At 42.8% G+C, this 20,053-nt stretch overlaps 1 protein-coding gene across 1 annotated transcript; it reads right to left on the minus strand.

The window, feature by feature from the left end:
• On the minus strand, positions 1-12,421 carry LOC115908394 (V-set domain containing T-cell activation inhibitor 1-like). The gene is made up of 6 exons (XM_030956973.1): positions 12,413-12,421; positions 10,866-10,942; positions 10,395-10,447; positions 4,385-4,726; positions 3,204-3,239; positions 1-134 (listed from the first exon to the last, which is right to left on the minus strand). Exons 1-6 carry the CDS (start codon positions 12,419-12,421, stop codon positions 31-33), a joined length of 621 nt encoding a protein of 206 aa, XP_030812833.1. The 3' UTR covers positions 1-30.
• Positions 12,422-20,053: the final 7,632 nt, after the last annotated feature.

Below are 20,053 nucleotides of genomic sequence, written 5' to 3' on the forward strand. Positions count from 1 at the left end.
GAACTTCCTAAAGACAAGGGGATTCCCCTGTTACAAGTGCCAAAGCCCCAGGGGGACCAGGAGGAGGAAAGAGAGGGGAAGCACAGCCAGACTCGGCACAGCCACGGGGCTTCCGGACGGAATCTGATTCTGCTCTGAAAATTGGAAAAGAGAAAGTCAGCATAAGTGATGGCTTGACAAAAAAAATATATTATAAGTTGGCATGACACATTTTACATGAATGGATGGATGGAGGATTGTTTTTAAAACAATGCTTTTTGCCTCATTTTCATAATTTTTTTTGTCTCTGTACGGAGTCCAGACAAAAAGGTCTCAAGGTACTGGGACAAATAAATTTTTCTTTTTCACAGAAAAGGTCCAGAAACTCGGGAACAATGATTGCAGCTTTTCTGGATGACTGAGAATCTTTGTTTAAAATCCTGACAGAAAAGCAACAACCAGCCAGGTGTTTACTGGGAGCTGTCCCTGCCCATGGCAGGGGGGTGGGAACTGTGGGATCTCTGAGATGCCTGCCAGCCCAAGCCACTCTGTGATTTTAGGATGAAAATACACTTTCATTCTTCCTACTCAGGGCCTGAGGGAGATGTTTTGATTAAGAGTCCATAAATAATGGTAATAAATATTAAAAAATCTAGGTCACACACACTTTAGGTGGTAGCAGCACTGTGGGCCACTCTTGGTACAAAACCCACAACGTGGACAAAAGGCACAAATTACCCTTGGCACAGGTGGTACCTTCAACCTGTGCTGGATGTAGTACACAATTAAAAAGAGATTTTCAACCCCTGACTTAAAAATAAGAGAATTTTTTCCTGTAAGTGTTCCAAGTCCTTCTCTGTGAAGAACAGGCTGTATATTGGTTTTTATATACTGAGGGCTGTTCCTATTGCTGTGGGATCAGCTGTCAGTATCTCACTGGAGTTAATTTATCTCTAGCCAGGGTGCTTCCCCCCTGTTCCTGGAAGGAGTTTGGGATATTAATGTGCAGAAAGCAATTAAACATCAGGTAATCCTCAGTAATGCTTTGAAATAAATGTAAGGTTATAACAAGCCTCCTGGCCTTTTGTGTCTTCTCCCAGCCCAGGCCCTTTCATTTTCCCAGAAAAAGTGTTAAACTAGTAGTTGGGAAAAATAACCCATGCAGCAAACAAACAGATATGTAGCCATAGTGAAACAGATGAAAATTGTTTCTGCTTGACGTAAAAATAGTATTTGTTGATCTGGTTGACTGTGAAATGTGAGAACTGTTTCTGTATATAATGCCTTTGTTCCCAGAAAGTCGTTTTTTAATTTTCCTAAGTCTCTTCTGAAATAACAGCTAATATAAAACAGATTGCCTTTCTCTCTTGCTTAAGAAATTGCTGAAAAGATATAAAAAATGGGGGAGCTGTGGCTGATGATTTTCTTTAAAAGAAGTTGACAACAGGAAATATATTTTCCCTTTTTGCAAAAAATTACACTTAAAAAGTTAGGCTTTTGTTCTTTCCTCATCCCCAAGTCCCTCAAAATCCTGCAGTACAAGAACCACCAGGTGTCAAAGGTGTGTGTTTCAGTTTGTACTCCAAAAGCGAAACACTCCCCTTTTGTTTCAATGATTTGTTTTCTTCCTCAATGAAAATGCCTTTTAATTACTAGAAATAGTTTATATTCAGGGGTAGTTGTCAGGAAGGTTTTGGCTGAGCCAAACAACTATCTCATTTAAATACAACCCACTTACACTTGGTTTTGAGAATCTTCCACTGCTTCTGCATTAAGAAGTTTGACCCTCAATAATTTCAGATTTCTTGTGGAAGGTAACAGCTGGAGATATTCTAATTCCTGTTCTATTTGCTTTTATAAGGTAATGGGAAAGCACATTATACCATCTTGAATTTAACTTCATGTTTTTTAAAGACCTTCAGGCCAGCTAGACTACCTAGCTTATGTCTAAAAATGAATATTTCCTGTATTTTTTCAAGTTGTTTTTTGCTTGTCAGGCACAAGAACTGTTTGGGTTGGGTTTTTTTTCTTCTGTGTGATCATGAGATAAAACACTGGAACATTTCTCTTTCTTAGTTTCTATTTGAGTTTATGGCAGCCTTATCTGTCTATAATGTCATAGTGTGCCTGAACTTATCACATTAAATGTAATATAATAATTACTATGTAAAGGATCATATCTTCCAGCCCCACTGAGTCAAATAAAAACTGCTGCTGCTGATTTTATAGGACAAAGTGTTATAGGTTTAATGCCAATTTAAGATTTTGTAGCGCTAATAAGAATCATTCGACTTGCAAGGAAGAGTTTTAGGGAAGAAGTCACTGACAATGGTATCTAGAACACTCCAGAAGTGTTTACAAATGACCTTTGTGGAGTTACTTCTCTGTAGTGAATAAAGCTAGATAATAACATCTGCACTATATTGCAATATTGCCTTTGGATGAAATCTACCTTAATTTCCCCGAAGAGCTTATGTGGAGTCATGTGTCATGTGTTTGTTTTTAATATTTATTACCAAAAGGTAATAAATATTTTTTTTTGTTTTTAATATTTATTACCAAAAGGACCCCCCAGATCTCTTGACCTGGTACCTGGTAGTGTAACTTTAGAACTACCTGAGAGGAAGCGGTAGGTAGGTGAGGTTGGTCTCTTCTGCCATATCTCAAATGAAAGGATGAGAGGAAACGGCTTTAAATTGTGTCAGGGGACATTCAGATGAGATATTAGAAAAAAAAATTCACAGAGAGAGTGGTTAGAGGCATTGGAATACGTTGCCCAGGGAGGGGGTGCAATCCCTGTCTCTGGAACTGCTCAAGAGGCCCCTGGATGTGGCACCTGGTTTGGGGTGGATGATGGTGGGGCTGGATGACCTTGCAGGTGTCTCATAGCCTGGATGACCCTGTGGTTTATTCACAGCAAGGTAATTTACAAAGGCCTTAACTCCCAGAATGGAGTGGCTTCTGTGTCCCTTGCTTTTTAGTGGTTTTTGTGATGCCCATATGGGTGAGTGTCTTTATGGACTCGAGACTCCTTCTCCCTGAAGCCCAGGTCTGTCTCAGTGCTGGAGATGTTTTTCCCTGTCTGGGACAGCTTAGGGAGGGAGAGCAAGCACCCCAAGTTTATTGGACTTTCTCTATGCAGCACATTTCACCAATCTTGCCAATACAAAATAAAGCACAGGATAATCACCCAGACACTTGCAAGTTAAGGAGTGTTGCCTTACCAGAAGGGGAAGGTGGCTCCTCAATCCTAGGTGCAGCTGGGAAAAAACCCCACAATAATCAAGATTAATTGTTTGAACCTAGAACTTTTTTTCTGATAATTGATCTAAGGGTTAATGTTATTTTTCCCCACATTTGTCAAACAAACTGGAAGTTTAAGAATGATCACAGAATAATATCAAAGACACCTTACTGCTCCCAAAATTTAGATGACTGAAACATTTTGATTCTGCATTTTCAAAACATCTTTTTTTTTTTCATTTTGAAAACTGTAAAACATTTCACTTCAAAAGTTTTTGAACAGATGTTATTTCACTTTACATTTTGAAAACATTTTTCTCTCGAGAATTATGTGCATTAAAAGAAAGATATTAAAAGGTTTATATTATTTGAAAACATTTTTTTTTCTATTTTAAGAATAAGTAAATCTATATGGTTGAACATAATGAAAGTTTCCAGCTGATTTATTCAAGCAAGACACCTTAAAAATGTATGATTTGTTTTGATGTGTATTCCTTATTTTTTTTAATTTTCTTTTTCAGTTGATCGGCTGGTCAAACTCAATGCCTCATCCTTCTGGTCACTATGCTTGTAGGTAGCTCAAACAGATTTGGCATTATTCAAACATGTGTTATGGTCTCACTCATTTTCCTAAGGAGGAAGAATAACAATTCTTGTTGCATCTGTCCAGCCATGCCACCAGACCCACATCTTCCAGCTGCAAGGGAAAAGGAAAGCAGCAACTGGCTGTCATTCCTCTGAAAGGGTCTGTGACCTGCACCTTGGATCCAATTGCCAGGGTTAAACTTCTGCTTCACAGACCCATGTGCAAACAGTGAAATTAACTCTGCTGCTCCTCAGGGCCAAAGTGGATCAAGGATAGTACAAACCCATAAATAACCAGATGCTTAAATTTGGGAACATTATTACTTAATGTCTCCTCAAAGGGAGGATGAAGAGGCAAGTGCCTTGCCTTTAGGAGTCCTGAAGTGCTGAAGCTTAACAAAGAGGATTTATCTTTTCTTTCTCACGTATTCTTCCAACAAAAGCAAGGAACAGAATGAAACTGAGTGAAAAATAGCTTTAAAAATTGAAGTAATCCCTCTCAATGGCTGCATATGGCTTATCAACAAGAAATGGTGCCCTCAACTCACTCCTCTGTACTAAAAAAAATGTATCTTACCTGATACATTGAGTTTAATTGTAGATTTCTTTGTTTGGTGGCTCTCAGTCTGTCTGTAGATGCAGGAATATTCAGCATCATCCCCTAATTGGACATTGGAGATCTTTAAGGAAAAGTTGCCATGCTTCATCTGGTCCAGAAAAAGACTGGTTCTGTCATGGAACTTTTCATCCTGGCCCTCCAGTGAATCCTGCCCATTCTGAAAGAAGTGCACCAGCTGCTTGGTGCCAATCTGCCAGTAGAGCATTGACTTGGAAAGGGCCAGCTCTCCAGGAGGGGTGGTGGTGCAAGGCAGAACCACAGTTTCTCCAACAAATGCATGGCACGTGGTGTCCAGCTGACCTGGAACAAAGCCCAGACAGTTGCATCAGCATGCAGCAGAGACAGGGGCACCACGTTTCCTATAACTTGGTTTCACCACATCATTATTGCCACTCTCCCTCCCAGATTCTCCTGTTTCCAGCCAGGAGGGCCATGTGTGCTCAGAGCCCAGCCAGCTGTGCAGCAGTGTGGAAACCCAGGGCACCAGGAATATTTCTGTGTCTGCTCTGGGGTGCCCTGACCCCCAGGGCAGCACTGACTTTGACCCTCATTCATGGAGAAAGTTTCCCAGACTTCAAGATAGACTGGAATCCACAAAAGTGTGAAATAGATGATAGAGAGCAGTGTAGATGTATCACTGGGTGAGAAATTGAGGTTTTGGGGTTTTTAGTGTGTTGTGGATGGAAGCAAGATGGAGAGCACAGGGTGTTGTCCTGGGTTTCTTCTTCATGCTTCTTCTCCCTTCTTCCCCGTGGGTTTGGGTGGCATTTTGTAATTGGGCAGAAAAGTCCCCATTGCAGCTCTTTGGGATCAGTTATTGGGTTAAAGGGGAAAATAATCCAGGTGTCACTTCTTAATTGGATAGTTTAGTCTTAAAAGACCTTGTACCTTGTACCTTGTTGGCCACTTTGTGCCTTCTAATGAAAAGCTGCAGAATTCACAGCAGTGAGACTGTTTTACTGATAAGAAATAATAAACACCTGAGTCTGAACATGAAACACCATCTCAAGTGCCTTCAATGCAGACCCAGAGAAACCCACAACTGGAACCCTCACACAGCAGGACAGATGTTGATATGTGCAAGTTGCCTCCACTTTGGAAGTGTGGCTTTTGCTTGAGCTTGTTTCCCCTTAGCTGGTGATTTTTCTCCCAGCTTTTGGCAATCTCAGTCTTTGGGGTTAGGTGTCTGATTTGACTTTAATTGATAGGTCAGGTCACAAGAGGAAAAGGGGATGCAGGGATGTGGGGGAGGGCAGATGTGATGAAACAAGGTCTAGTTTTGTAGGAAGTCTGGCTGAAAAAAAGGAGAAGTGTGAAAACAGTGCTAGACCAGGAGAAAAATCCTGGATGAGTTTGGTCTCCCACAACTCCCATTATTTGGCTACCAGATCACAATTCCCAACTTCTAAGCCATGTGCTGGGGCCTCCCATTCCCCCTTCCCCTGCAAAATCTTGCAGAGGGTCTGACAGAAAAGAGCTTTTTTCTGCAGGTCTGGCTTGGTGCACTCTTGCTGATCCCTGTCTGGTGGTCTCACACTCTTTGGTGTTAATTTCCAGCAGCCAGAAAGAAGAGTCTGTCATTCCCACTTCAGATAAATGGTTTTTCCAAGACCTTGGGGAGACTTGGTGGATGTCCCTGACATCAGGCAGACGTGTTACCAACCTTCCCAACCAATTCTAGCACATGCAAGAGCCAGGATGAAGGTATCCTGCAGGTGGGCAAACAGGGGCACAGGCAGGGCAGGCAGACAGCTGCACCCCACTGACACACACTGTTCATTTAATAACTTTGGTGCCACTTATTTCTATAAATCCTTCCAAGTGAGCTGAAAGCATACTAAAACTTGCAAAAATTGGTGAGTCTGCCACTTTCAGGTAGGACAATTCCTATCAGATTGTAGTGCCACATTTTCTAGGGTAGACTGGGTAAAAAAGAAGGTTTTTATGTATTTATAAAGCATGAACAATTGGTATTTCCAGCACAGAATGTGGGCTGAAATTTGCACTCTGACCAAACTTGTTGCATAACATAATATTAAAAATTAAATGCAGATTAATTAATTTTGATGAAAAGTTTATTCCCAGCATGGAGCAGAACAAAAGCAGTGTGTCTGTGACTGCACCAAAAAGAAAAGCTAAAATTCACTGTGAAACAACTCAATCTGCTTCCATGGCCAAAGTTTTGTGAAGCATAAGGGGCAAGTAATTGGACTCAATATTGAAATAAATATTCTTGGTTGCAGTGGGGTCACCCCTGTGTTCCTGGCTTGCATCAGCTCTCTGCATATGTCAGGCTAAAGACCAAAGAGAGTCCCAGTTTCCCCTTGAAGGCAGTGACATCGGCCATGGCTCAGCTTGTCACCTGCTCGGGCCTCTGTTTCCATATCAATCAGCCTTTTTTGGTGTCACACTGTGTTTATCCGGGCATGAAAGCAGAAGGAAAAGCACAATCCAGACAGCTGAAACTGGGAGCCAAGTAAATGTCTTCAGTAATAACTCTATCACCACACATCTGCTTTTCTTTGGTATGCAGAGTTTACAGCTGAAAATCCCAGCCCAGTTTGCCCAACAATGTCAGCTTTTAGCTGACAAAAACACACATCCCAAGACTTTTTTCTGGTTAGTGGTGGAAGGAGAATCCCCTTGTTGTGCAGAGAGCTGAGCCATCTGGTCGTTATGCTTTGGCCATGACAAAAAATTCTTCACAGGGTGATTAGACCTGAGAACAGGCTGCCCAGGGAGGTGCTGGAATCACCACCCCTGGAGGTATTTAAGGAAAGAATGGACGTGGCACTCAGTGCCATGATCGGGTTGACAAGGTGGTGTTTGGTCACAGGTTGGGCTTGATGATCTCAGAGGTCTTTTCCAACCTAACTGATTCTGTGATTCTGCAATTTTCAGAATGCATCAGTTGCTGGCCAGGATTTGCTTCTCAAAGGGCACTTGAACTACAACAGAGCTCAGCCTCCCCTGTCCTGTGCCCTTCCTGCCCCAGCATGTGTCACCCTGCAATCAGTGACACACCCAGGCTGGGCCATCAGCTGTCCCCAGCACATCCCAAGGGGCCACTGCTGGATGAAGGAGGGGATGGAGCAGCCTGAACCCCCTCCCTGAGCTGTTGGGGCCTGGGAAAATGTTGGTGGATGCTGTGAATTTAAAACTTTCTGTGCTGAAAGGCACAGACCCTCAAGAGAACACTGCATTTGACCTGAGGCCATGGAAATAATAATTCCAAAATGGAATTATAATACTGGGATAATGGGTGTGGAGTTTGAATAGAAGTGTGCAATATCACAGAGTGGAAAACTTAAGAGTTTAAGGGTTTAGAATATAGTAATATATCTTGTGGTGTTTACTGGGGTCCCCAGGACAAGGTGAGAGATGAGAAATCTGACTCCATGTTCTCAGAAGGCTGATATATTATATTATATTATATTATATTATATTATATTATATTATATTATATTATATTATATTATATTATATTTATTATATTATATTATATTATATTATATTATATTGAAAGGATACATCAGAAGACTTAACAAGAATGAATAATATTCATAACTGACTCTGCAGAGTCCGACACAGCTGATGGTGATTGCTCATTAAGTTAAAACAATTCACAGGAAACCAATCAAACATTCACCTGTTGGTAAACAATGTCCAGGCCACACTCCAAAGCAGCAAACACAGGAGAAGCAATCAGATAATTATTATTTACATTTTTCTCTGAGGCTTCTCAGCTTTGCAGGAGAAGAAGTCCTGGCAAAGGGATTTTTCAGAAAATATGACAGTGACAGTATAGAAAGCTAAGTTGGAGGTTTTAGGGCAGAGGCTGGTCCTTCTTCTTCACCTTCTGCACGGGTTTGGGTGGTATTTTGTAATTGGACGGAAAAGTCTGCATTGTGGGACATGAGTGATTAGTTATGGGGTTAAAAGGAAAAATAATTTAGGTGTAATTTCTTAATGGGACAGTTTTTCCTTAAAAGACCTTGTAGAGAGATAGATATGGGGCCATTTAGTAGCTTGTTAGTAGGATGCCGTAGAACTTGTAAGATTGTAATATAGATAAGAAATAATAAACATTTGAGCCAGAGCACGAAATACTATCTCTAGCACTGTCATCCTGATCCTGACAGGGAAAGGCCGTGCTCAGCAGTGTCCCCAGGGCAGGGCCATGTGTGAAAGCAGATTGTGGTTCTGGCTGCCCCTGCCCATGGCCAGGAAACCACAGGGGGAAAGGAGAGTGCCTGAGGCTGCTGCAGGGGGTTGAAGGCAGGGGAAGAAAGGGAAGAAAGGAGCCTCCAGAGGAGGAGGGAGAGAGACTTTCCTGGTGGGAAAGGTCCTTCTGCAGGGTGCTGTGAGGAAGGAGAGTGCTTGCAATGCGTGGTGTTGCACTTGGATGAAGGGAAGATGATGAACAGAGCTTGTAGCTCCATTCAGAAAAATGAACAATAAGGATTTTCCTAATGAGGAAAGGAGGGAGGAAGTGTGTGGGTCGCACCTTCTGGCTGTGGACAGCTGTACGTTTGATACTGGTTTTGGAAGTGCGCCTGTTTCCTCTTGATTCTTTTTCTGAAGGCGGAGGACAGCAGTATTTAAACGTATCTGAGCTGAGCCATACCCATTCCCTCTCCTCCATGACATGCTGTAACACTCGTGAGGACCCTAAAAACACCCACAGGGTTCAGCCCACCCTTCCTCCCTGCTTCCAGCTGCTAAAATCAGGGCAGAAGGAGGCAGACAAGGAGGCACTGCTGAAGCTGGCTGGGATGAGAGCAGGTGACTGAAATCTGCTGTAAGGAGTTATTTAATCAGCCCACAGCTGCAAGAGGTCTTTTGTAGATGGGGAGAACAGACTTTTTGGGGGCAAGTCAAGTATAAGTCCTTATAGAAGCCAGTCTTGAGAAGAAGAGTAAAGTCCTGCTGAAGGCTGGTAGTGCTGGTAAAGCTTCCCACTGAGGCTGTTGCTACAGCAAGAAATGTAGAAGCAGGGAGCTTCCTGGCCAGAAAACTGAAGTAGTTGTGGTGGCAGCTGCTGCTGAGGTGTGTAAATCAGGATTAAGAGTGCTCATTTTACCTACCAAGTAAGCTTTGCATATGGAAGGGACAGTTCTCCATCTTGGAGAAGATGAATGTTGCCACACAGCTTTCACTTGCAGTTGTGAGGCTTGAATGGAAAGTGGGATGAGTTTATTTTGTGGGTATTTTATTTTTAATCATGTGTTTAAATATTGCTGAAATGTTTTAAGCCTGTTAAGATGAAGTTGAATGTGACAATTTAGCCAACCTGTAAGATTCCTGTAATGAGAAAACATTCCTGCTTCAGCAATCAAAGTGTGGTGCAGGGAAGCTCATGACAATTGGGTTTTTTTTTGTTCCCCCCTTGTTTTCCAGGTGAAGTGTAGCATCCTTAACCACCACAGTGTCTGGCAAATGTGAGGCTTTTCTGGGCAAACAGAGGAGTCCTGACCACACACAGAGGTCTTACTACTGCTGTCTTTGAACATCAATAAGGAAACTGCACCTTGTATAAAGTTCTCTCAACAACATGTACTGGTTTATCCTTTTCATAGAGAAGATGGTATCTAATTTATGTAATGTCAGAAAGTCAACTCTGCTAGAGCTGAGCAGATGCAAGATGGTTTGGGGTTGTAAAGGATGAGATTCCAAGTAATGTTTAATATTATTAAAATGGTGGGGTACTTCTAAGGATGTGGCAGGATAAACTTTATAGGTAAAGGTTTATGGGTCTGAAACACCTTAAATTTGAAAACCACTTCTTTTGGATACAGAAGCTTATCTGAGGGTTATGACCTGTACTCTCAAACCTTGGATTGTGATGAAATATATGCAAAGCAATGCATTCGTTTGTTCTGTTTTGCTCCAAGGTTCTGCTTGCAGCTTGTGTGTTTGCATGTAAATGCCTCTGCAAATCCCTGGGTGTGCACTATGGAATATTTACCTCTGGGCAGAGAAGCAAGCAGTAAGCAGGCAACCATCCAGAGAGCAGTCTCCCTAATGAGAAGGAGAGAGAAGAGAGAAAGGTCAAATGCCTTGTTAGAATGCTAGAGCAGAGATCAAAGACCTTTCCTCTGGCGTAATTTATGCCATCTTTCCCAGCTCCCTCCTCTGTGAAGGTAATTTGGATATGAAGCTGGATGGGTTAGAAACCCTGGCTTGTTTTGCCATCCAGTCTTGGCGTGGGTTTTATCTGCTGCCTGTAGAACTGAGGCTTCTCAGTGTTCATGATGGACAAGGCTTCATTTGCCAGCACCAGACCTGTACTTCCCTCTTGCCCTCACATACAGACAATGTTATTGCATCTATATAGTCACAGTTTGATCTTGAGATTATTTTCTGTTGGTAATTAAATGAAATTCCTTCTGCTCCCAAACTTCAGCTCCTTCACAGCCCAAGGAAAAGCATAACTTACCATTTCATTTTTGTGCCTCCCAGCCCTTGGGAATCTGTCAGGAGCTTCACCGGACACTTCAGCTGCCACTTGTGTTTCTGCAAAAGAGTGAAAGGCTCTTAATTTTTGTTAGAAGTGTTCCTTGTCAAAGAGAATAGGTTATTTACTGATGCCTCATTTGCTGTTTTCTTTCACTTTGTGTATGTAAATCACAGGGTGTTATATAATTTCTGGGTATATATAATTTACAGTCTGTGTATGCGGATTCACTGTGTGGTTTTCAGTTTTTGGTTTTTTTTTGCACACACTCTTGCAATACCAAGAATGTATTTTCCTGTGTGGGACGGATGTGAGTCACAGTCCCTGCACTGACTAGCCCTCAGCTCTCAGCCCAGTGAAGAGATTTTTGTTCTGCAGCCAGCTGAGAGTAGAAAGTGGAGAAATCTGATGGGTGTTGTATTTATCAGGAGGGGTAGGTACCATCCTACAAACTGCTAAATACCACCAAAGCTGCACATCTCCCAACAAAACAATGAGCCTGTAAGGAAAATGAAGAGAAAGGAGTTTCTTTGAGGAGGCTTTAAAATCAGGTACTTTCTCAGGAAAAAATCCAAAATGGAGCAGGAGTGGAGATGGGAACGAATGTGGAGTTTGGGCTTCCTTTTGCCATCCTCATAGGATCTCATGGATTAAGGAGTACAAATATAAGAGTGATTGTTCCTCTCTGTATGCTCAGACATGATGCTGATGGTGGAAGCAATGGTTTATCCAGGATTCTCTTCCCACTGAGGAAGCTCTGTGTGGGGAAGGTGCTGCTGCTGTTCTTCTGGCTGTTGCTCCTGCCACAGTGTGGCTTTCTCGGGAGAGCAAGACCTGGATTTGTGTTCTTCCCTCTCTCCTCATGGCCAAGCCCTGCTCATGAATTGTTCAGCGGCCCCTTCTTGGGGCAAACCATCTGCCATCCTTGGCTTCTTTGCCATTAACTGTGTGTCCTGCCTGTCTCTGCTGGACCCCTCTGGTTGCCTCCCTCCCCACTGAGGAGGTTAATGTTTTGGGCAAGGGTATACATTTATGGGAGCTTATTCCATATTTGTTTCCTTCCTGCCTACCTGTTGTCAGTGAAACTGAGGCACTGATGGCTGCTCCTATCACAGAATCACTGAGGCTGGAAAAGGCCTCTGAGATAGAATAACCTTTGTCAGCCAGAACAGAGTGCCCAGTCCAGTTCTTGAACACCTGCAGGGCTGCTGACTCCACCACCTCCCTGTGCAGCCCACTCCAATGCTTAACCACCCTTCCTGTGAGAAATTCTTCCTGATGTCCAGCCTCAACCTCCCCAGGTGCGGTTTGGGGCTGTATCTTCTCATCATGGTTGCCTGTGACAAGAGTTGGGTTTATCTGCCCTCTCAGCTTTGTGCAGAATGTTCCATTCCACATAAAGCTGCCAAAATACCAGGAGCAAACTTGTTCTGCTGGAGCAGGGTTCCCCAGCAGCCTCTCCTGTCAGGGAGCAGTGAGGTCTGGCCATGCTGAGGGTGTCTGGCCAAGCAGCTCCTGCTCTGTGGTACTGTGGCCATGTCCCCTCTTTCTGTACATACAGGTGGTCCCTTATGATAATCTCCTTATTCAAAAACAGCTAAACATTTTGGCATATGTGGCCAGCTAACAGGCCTTTTAAAAGGTACAGTGGTAGCAGACAGGAATGACCCGCAAGGCAGAGCTCCTGAAAGTTGTATTATTCTTCTGGAAGGTCAGTAACTTTCTGTCAGTTTTGATTCTGACTCCAGGAAAACCAGGGTGGCTCCTGGAAGTTGTATTATTCTTCTGGAAGTTCAGTAACTTTCTGTCAGTTTTGATTCTGACTCCAGGAAAACCAGGGTGGCTCCTGGAAGTTGTATTATTCTTCTGGAGCATCAGTCGTTTTCTGTCAGTTTTGATTCTGACCCCGGGAAGAGCAGGGTGGTTGTTCCAGCAGAGCTGGTTTGTTTGCGTCCCTGTCTTTGGATGGCTTCCTCCCACCGAGTCCCTGTGGAGTTTCTGCTTCTCAGAAATGCCTCTTTGGAAGTTTTGGATTGAGGAGTGACTGAGATCTGAATCAAGACACCAAATTTTGTCTGAATTGTGTATGCTGAGCTCTCTTGCCATCCACGTGCTGGAGTCACTTCCCTACTGGAGTTAAGCTTGTGCATAAAGAGAGCAATGCGGGTCTTTTTTAAGGAAGCAGAATCAAACCACAGGAATGCTTCAGATGGTCTAGCTGGGGCACCTGACCCTTCATTTAGCTTAATTCAGTGCTGTTTAGTTGAAATAACATTTCTTTCTGGTTTGAGATGACTTAACTTGATGCTCCTACTACCCCAAAGGAGAGATCTGTTCCTGTCTGTTCAGCTGAGCTGGTGTAAGATGTTTCATGCACCATGTGGATAAGCACTTAAAACAGCTTCTATTTCATATTTCATTTTTCTTATTTTCCATTTCTGGTTTAAATGAAAGGGAAGTTTGGAAACGAACAGTTTTTTCCGTTGTAATTTTTTCAAATTTAAAATTTGACCCATTTATTGATCATTTAAATCAGCTGGAGGAATTACTTAGGACTTTTTCCAGAGGTTAAAATAATTAACAGAGTAAGGCTTTGCAATGAATAGTCACTTCATGAAGAATTCAAATGCTAAGTAGTAACTCTTTAATATGCTAAGCTACCTGAAATAACATTAGGCATTGGGTGCAATTAAGATATATTATTAAATTGTAAAATGTATGATTAACTTGTAAAGCATATGTTTAAATTGTAAAATTATGATCTTCTTGACAATCTTTGTCACCCAGCTTTTGTGTCATTTGTGCAAGGCCATGTATTGAGCACGCTAGCTCAGCCTGCATTAAAATTAAATTAATCAAGAAGTGAAGTAACCAAATGTTCCCAGTAGAACAGCAAGGCTTTGTGTCCCAAAACAAATGGATTCCAATTGTCCCTTTCCAGTGCAGGAGGGATGGGGTGAAAAAGGATCTAAATGCTGCTGCTGGAGGCTTAATGCTGTTGGAGCACTGAAACTCTTCCTGTGTGGTGACCTCAGAGTGTGCCACTGATATCAAAGTGGTTGTGAACTAAGTGGGCAGGACAAACTGAAGGAACTGCTTTGCTTTTTCAGCTCTTCCACCTCACCTGGCACCATCCAGCCCTGGGCACTGGATGAATGGTTGTGCAAGGTGGAGCAGACACCAGCTGGAGAAGGCAGCAGCAGTTCTGAAAGGATTAGCCAAAATCACCCAGCAGATGAATGAAGGCTGCTGCCAAGGTGGAAACTTCTCGTTGTGCACCTGGCAAGGCTTGGTAGCTTGGTAGCTTAGTCATTGGTAATTTTTTCTAGCATGTTTTTTATTCCCCTCCCTCCCTTGCATACCTTTGGCTTTTGAGAACACATTTATGCAAAGTGACTCTTGTTACTGGTGCTTGTAGGAGGGTTGGGGAGGCACCTTTCTCCATGGCTTTGTGAAATCCTGAGTGTACCCTGAGCTGAAAAATGCCACCTTGCTGATCCTTACCCACATCAAGGCAATTTTCCGTCGCTTCTTTAAATGCTCTCCTCTCATGTAACCACAGTAACAGTCCTATTACATTTAGGTAAAAGCCATTAGTTAATAGAAAGCTAATGAGTGAGTTTGCAAGTGGAAATTACGGTCTGGTTTCTTAGAGAAAGTTTTATGATGCAACAGCCTGTACCGAAACTGGGTAATTACTTCTGGTCTCATCTGAAAGCAACCTATAAACAACATGAGGCATCATTTACAGGCCTGCCCTGTCCTTGAACTAATTACAGGAATTTAAGACATCTTGGGGAGGGATACATGCTGATACATAGTCAAAAGCAACAGTGGCTTCCTCTTCAAGGATTCTAGGTTCTGAAGTTGCCCTAATTTGAAAGCAATCTTCTGGAAGTTTGGGTGGTGGCAGCGAGTGTTTTGTAGCCATGCTTGTGGCTCAAGGCAGTGGGAAGGAAGGAGTGTCCTGTGCTTCCTTGGGGTACTGCCTGGGGCTTCAGGCCGCAAAATGTGCTGTGGTGGCAGCTGGGTCTTTGATTGGGATCCTTATCTTCAGGTGCCCTGCTGTGGGTGCCTGGGCTGGTTTTCATGTTTGTTTGTTTTAGCAGATGTAATTCTCCGAATTTCCCTCATCTGCTGTGCACTGGGGTTTTGTGCACTCTGTGCTGCAGTCACACCAGCCCAGCTGTGGAGGTGGTGGGTGGGGTGCTGCCTTTGGGCTTTCCTGTGTTTCCCCATGCTGCTGGAATTTCCCACTGCCTGTTTAAGGCTTGTTGTGGGCCACAAACAGGCTCTGGGGACTGAAAGGTTAGCAAAGGCATTTCTGACCTGAAAAGATTTTCCTTCTGGGAACAATGAATGAATGAGTGATGGTGCATGGTTTGCTCCTGGTGGAAAGCTGTAGAATCAAAGAATCATTAAAGTTGGAAAAGCCCTTTAAGATCATCAAGTCCAACTGTCAACCCAGCACCACTGCTGTGTTCACCACTAAACCATGCCCTCGAGTGCCACCTCTACACATTTTCTGACCACTTCCACAGACAGTGACTCCATCATTTCCCTGGGCAGTGTGTTCCAGTGCTTTACAACCCCAAAATTTTTTTCCTGATATCTAATCTAAACCTCCTCTGGTGCAACTTGAGGCCACTTTTGGTCCTGTCACTTGTTGTCTGGGAGAAGAGGCTGACTCCCACCTGGCTACAGCCTGCTTCAAATAATTGTAGAGAGTGATAAGGGCTTTCCCTTCTGTTCTTCAGGCTGAACATCCTCAGCTGCTCCTCACCAGACTTGTGCTCCAGACCCTTTCCCACCCCTGCTGCCCCTTGTTTGCTCCACTGTACCACATACAGGTCCTGCAGCAGGAACTTGGAGCCTCCCTGACTTTTAAATAAACAGCTTTGGTAAAGAGGAATTTATCTCTGCGTATGGAAATAAAATGCATAGGGAAAATAGGGATTTCAGTTTATAATGGATCAGTTTCCAGAATTCAAACATAAATAAACATCTTCCCAAGGGTCTGAAGGAAAACAGCAAAACTCTAGAGGTGTCTGGCAAAAAACAGACTGTATATGACCTCTCACACTTAGCAGGCTGGAAGCCTTGGGAAACTAGACTGTGTTCTTGATTTCAGAACAGCCATTCTAAATAGCTCTCAGACTAAGCTGAAGTAGTCTGTGGCTTTGTAAAATGGGAAGAGTTTGGTGGCTCAGGGGACTGATGCTAAAAGTGGCACGTTTCGTTTCAAGTTTCAGGGGGAAGGAAGCACGCTCTTGGTATGGAAGTGAACAGAATTCAACCCTGAGCAAATGAAGGTCTACAGTCTTGTGGCTGTTTGGTGGTTTCATGTTAAGTCTGGTCTGACTGAATTCTCAGACAGTCAAGATCCATGGCATCCCTATTTCCAGCTGTTATTTCTGAGAAATGTTGTGTCTGCCATCTGCTCGATCGCCTTGTGTGAAGGCAAATCCAAGAATGAGGAGGATTTTTGTGCTCATTCCAGAGGGATGTTGTATCTCTGCTGCCTTTGGGTGTGGGAACCCAGAACATCCCTCTGTCTGTTCAGGATGGCCAGGACCCCTGCCAGGGGACTCAGAAGCCCTGGCACAGAGCCCAAAACACCTGTGGGTTTGATTATGACCCGTGGAGCAAATTACCAACCTTATATGAAGACCAGCAAGTCACAACAGTTTAGGTAGAATAATAGTGAAGTTATCACGGGGTGGAAAAGTAGATTTTGGGGTTTTTGGTATGGGGGTTCAGGGGGCAAGATGGAGGGAACTGGGTGTGTCCAGCCTTTCTCCTTCTTCTTCTTGGCCTCCACCTTCTGCTGTGATATTGGCGCTTTTAGATTGGTTTAGAGTAGAAGCTCACTGTCTAACACAGGTGACAGGTATTGGAAAGTAATTGTAAACATTGTACACGTAGTTTTTAGTATAAAGACATAACACCGCCCTGGGGGCAGGCACAGTGCCTGGACTGTCCTGCTGGATGGACCTCGGCTGGACAGGAGAAAATTTTTTATAGATAAAGAACAATAAACAACCTTGAGACTGAGAAACTAAGAGCTCTGACTCCTTCTTCAAGTTCCGGGCTGGGAAAAGAGACTTTCTAACGTATCTTGGGGTCACTCTGACCAGCTAAAGATCCTGACATTTGGGGTCAGTGTTAGGCAGCTTGGCATGACATCTGTCTGTAATCTGCAGTAGAGGGCCCTCATCCCATTCTCTTAAGACATGCTTTATTCTCTGTGTGAGATAACTTCTGAGCATTTAGCTTTTCAGGAGAATGCTGCTGCTGCATGGCAGGGCAGTGCCTTCCATTTGCTTTCTTCCTGTTGCAAAGACTCTCAGCATAGGGAGGCATTTCTTCCCTCTAAATCCCTAGCAAGTGTTCCCAGCCCCACCTATCCCTGTCTTGTGTGACCTAAGCCCTCCTGGGACTGAGTTCTGCAGATCTGACACTGTGACATCTCAGGAAGCACAGCCTAAGCAGTATGAATGTGTGTGTATATATATATATATATGTATATATATGTATGTGTATATATATCCCCTCCTTGACCCTTGTGCTCATGGGTAAGATTTATTCCTTGTGACTGGTGGTCTGTGGTGGTATCATGGCCTTTGATGAAGCTTCTGGAATGAGACAAAAAAAGCCATGGTTCCTGTTTGTAAAGTCCTTCTGACAGCTCCCACAAAAGTTCTTCTTTTTCTCAATTCCTTTTTGCCTTTCTGAGAGTTTCCACTGCTCTTTATGTCCCAGTTCCAACAAAATATATTTTTTTCCTCTTTTGGTGAATAAATTATTCCTCTCAAGAATAAAGATCCCTTCTTTCAAGAGACTACAGTTATGTGAAAAAGGCATAGGTGTGTGAGGCTTTACCTTTTAGGAAATTGTAGCCTTAAAGAAATAGTCCTCAAGTGACAATGCAGAAAGAGACAAGGATTCATTCAGCTGAATCTATGTTATGTATTTTTTTCTTATTTTGGAGGCAGTTCCTGCCTGAACATCTGCTTCTAGTACTCTCTGTATAATGGTTTGTTTTAGTGTTAACCTACAGAGGTATTGAAGGCTAGAATGTTGACATGGAAATAAAGATTTAATTTCTTTTTCTTTCATTGGGGTCTTTTTTTCCTCTAGCACCTGCTCGAACTAACCCTTAAATCAGTGATATTGCCTGACTCTGGAGTACTCAACAACCAAGCAGCTAAGCTGATCCTTAGATTAAATTATGTAAAGAGTCTTGGAAGCATTTTTAATTTAACTGATATCAGTGAAAATGTTTGGATTAATACAATACTGACCAACACTAATACTTCTAAAGTGGCTGATCTGGAGATGTAAAAATAAGACCTGGTTTTGAAGAGTGATGATCCACTCTGGGTTACTAACATCACTTTGGAGCAGAGCACTCAACTTCTGTGCAAGTGTGCCATAATCTCTGAAATGATTACTGAGCCTTACTGACTGGATGTGTGTGAGGTTCTTGCTAGATACAAACTGGGGAGAAACTTATTGGAATAAGAGAGAAGATGGGTGAAATAGAAATACCTCACTACTCTTCCTCAATCCTTCCACACATGAATTATGTATTAATTATGTCACATGGTAGGAATTCCTGAATACGCCTCCTCATAAGACTGATACAGGCAAGAAAGACCAAAATGGATTGAAATATGTGGGAAGTTCTTGCATAGTATGGGTGTTGTTGGCTGGTATTTTGCCTTGCTTTTTCTCATGGCCTTTCCCTCCCATTGTAGTTACTACTTGCCTGAAAGGGCTTTGTGCCACCTGGATTAGAGATTCCCTAAGTGAAATAATTCTGTCTCATTAAAAATGAGGATGGAAGCCTAATCCTGATGTTAGTCTGTTACTTGCAGAAACCTCCCTACACTGAAATGTCTCCACTTAGTTTAAATTTCTGCAAATAGTTTACAGCTCCAATATTCAATTCAATGGGCTGAGCTCCTCTGCTTGCATGGAAATCACACAATTATTTGAGCTCTTCCTTTGTTACTAAGCTCCTACAGAAGGACAAGGTACATGCCCAGATGAGTACAAGGCTGGTTCAGGCTTCTTGGAAAAACAGAGTCAAGAGGATATTGCCGCCTGAAATGATGGAAAGGGCAAGAAAAACTCAGAGAGGATGTAACTGGACAATAATTGAGTTACTGAACACTAAGTAAGAGCCCAAGGTCAGGATGGATGAGGCTCTGAGCAACCCAATCCTAGTGGAAGATGTTCCTGCCCATGGAGAGGGGATGGAATGAGATGATCTTAAAGATCCCTTTAAAACCCAGACCATCCTGTGAACAGTATTGAGCTGTTAGGATTGTAAAGCTCCAAAATGATCCATTTTAAAAGTGTGGGTTTTTTTCCCTGTCCAGTCTGCAGCTATCTTTCACACAGAGCCAGGATTATAAAGCCCCTTTGGTAAATGTTATCAGCCCAAGGAAGGAAAGAGGAAAACTCCCTCCCTTGGAAGTTTTGTATCCAGCTAGTGGATATAGCCTAATCAAAAGGGAGAGGGAGAAAGGGAAATTCTGGGGGAATTTCTTAGGAAGCAGAAGAGAAACTATTTCAGGCTCAAGAGACTGCTTTGAGCTGACAGAATAGTCAATAAAATGCCTTTATTACTTTTGTTTGATGCCTTATATAGGAGGAAGTGTAACACACAAATGCCAGAGAATTTCTATTCTCCAAAATGACTTTCCAGCCCAATACTGTGAGAGCAGGGAAAATCCTGACATACAGATGTTTGTTTTTGCTAGCAAGAAGCTCTCCAGGATTGCCAGTTTCTTTTCCTTATTGTGATTCTTCTCTTCCCTTAGCTATTTTTATTTTATAATATCTCAAAAAGAGGTTCTTTCTGCAAGATGTGGTTGTTAGTGATACATATAACAATCCCACCAAGCCTCAGTAGTCAATTTATTTTTTACCTCTATCAGACCTGTTAGGACAATATATCTCATCCCTGACTTGTAATGCCAAAATAATTGTAATTATATTTCCTATCAGACAAGAAGAGGAAGAAACTTGGACCAAGTTCAGAAAATGTTTTTGTTCTACAGGAGGGAGTTAAGTATTCATCACCAAATTGATGAGCCTGACAGGTAAATGAGGCTAATTAGCAGCCTATGCACTGGATGTGGAAATGCTGTGTATGGTGG

Source organism: Camarhynchus parvulus, chromosome 1, assembly GCF_901933205.1.
Source record: "Camarhynchus parvulus chromosome 1, STF_HiC, whole genome shotgun sequence".
Lineage (NCBI taxonomy): Eukaryota > Metazoa > Chordata > Aves > Passeriformes > Thraupidae > Camarhynchus > Camarhynchus parvulus.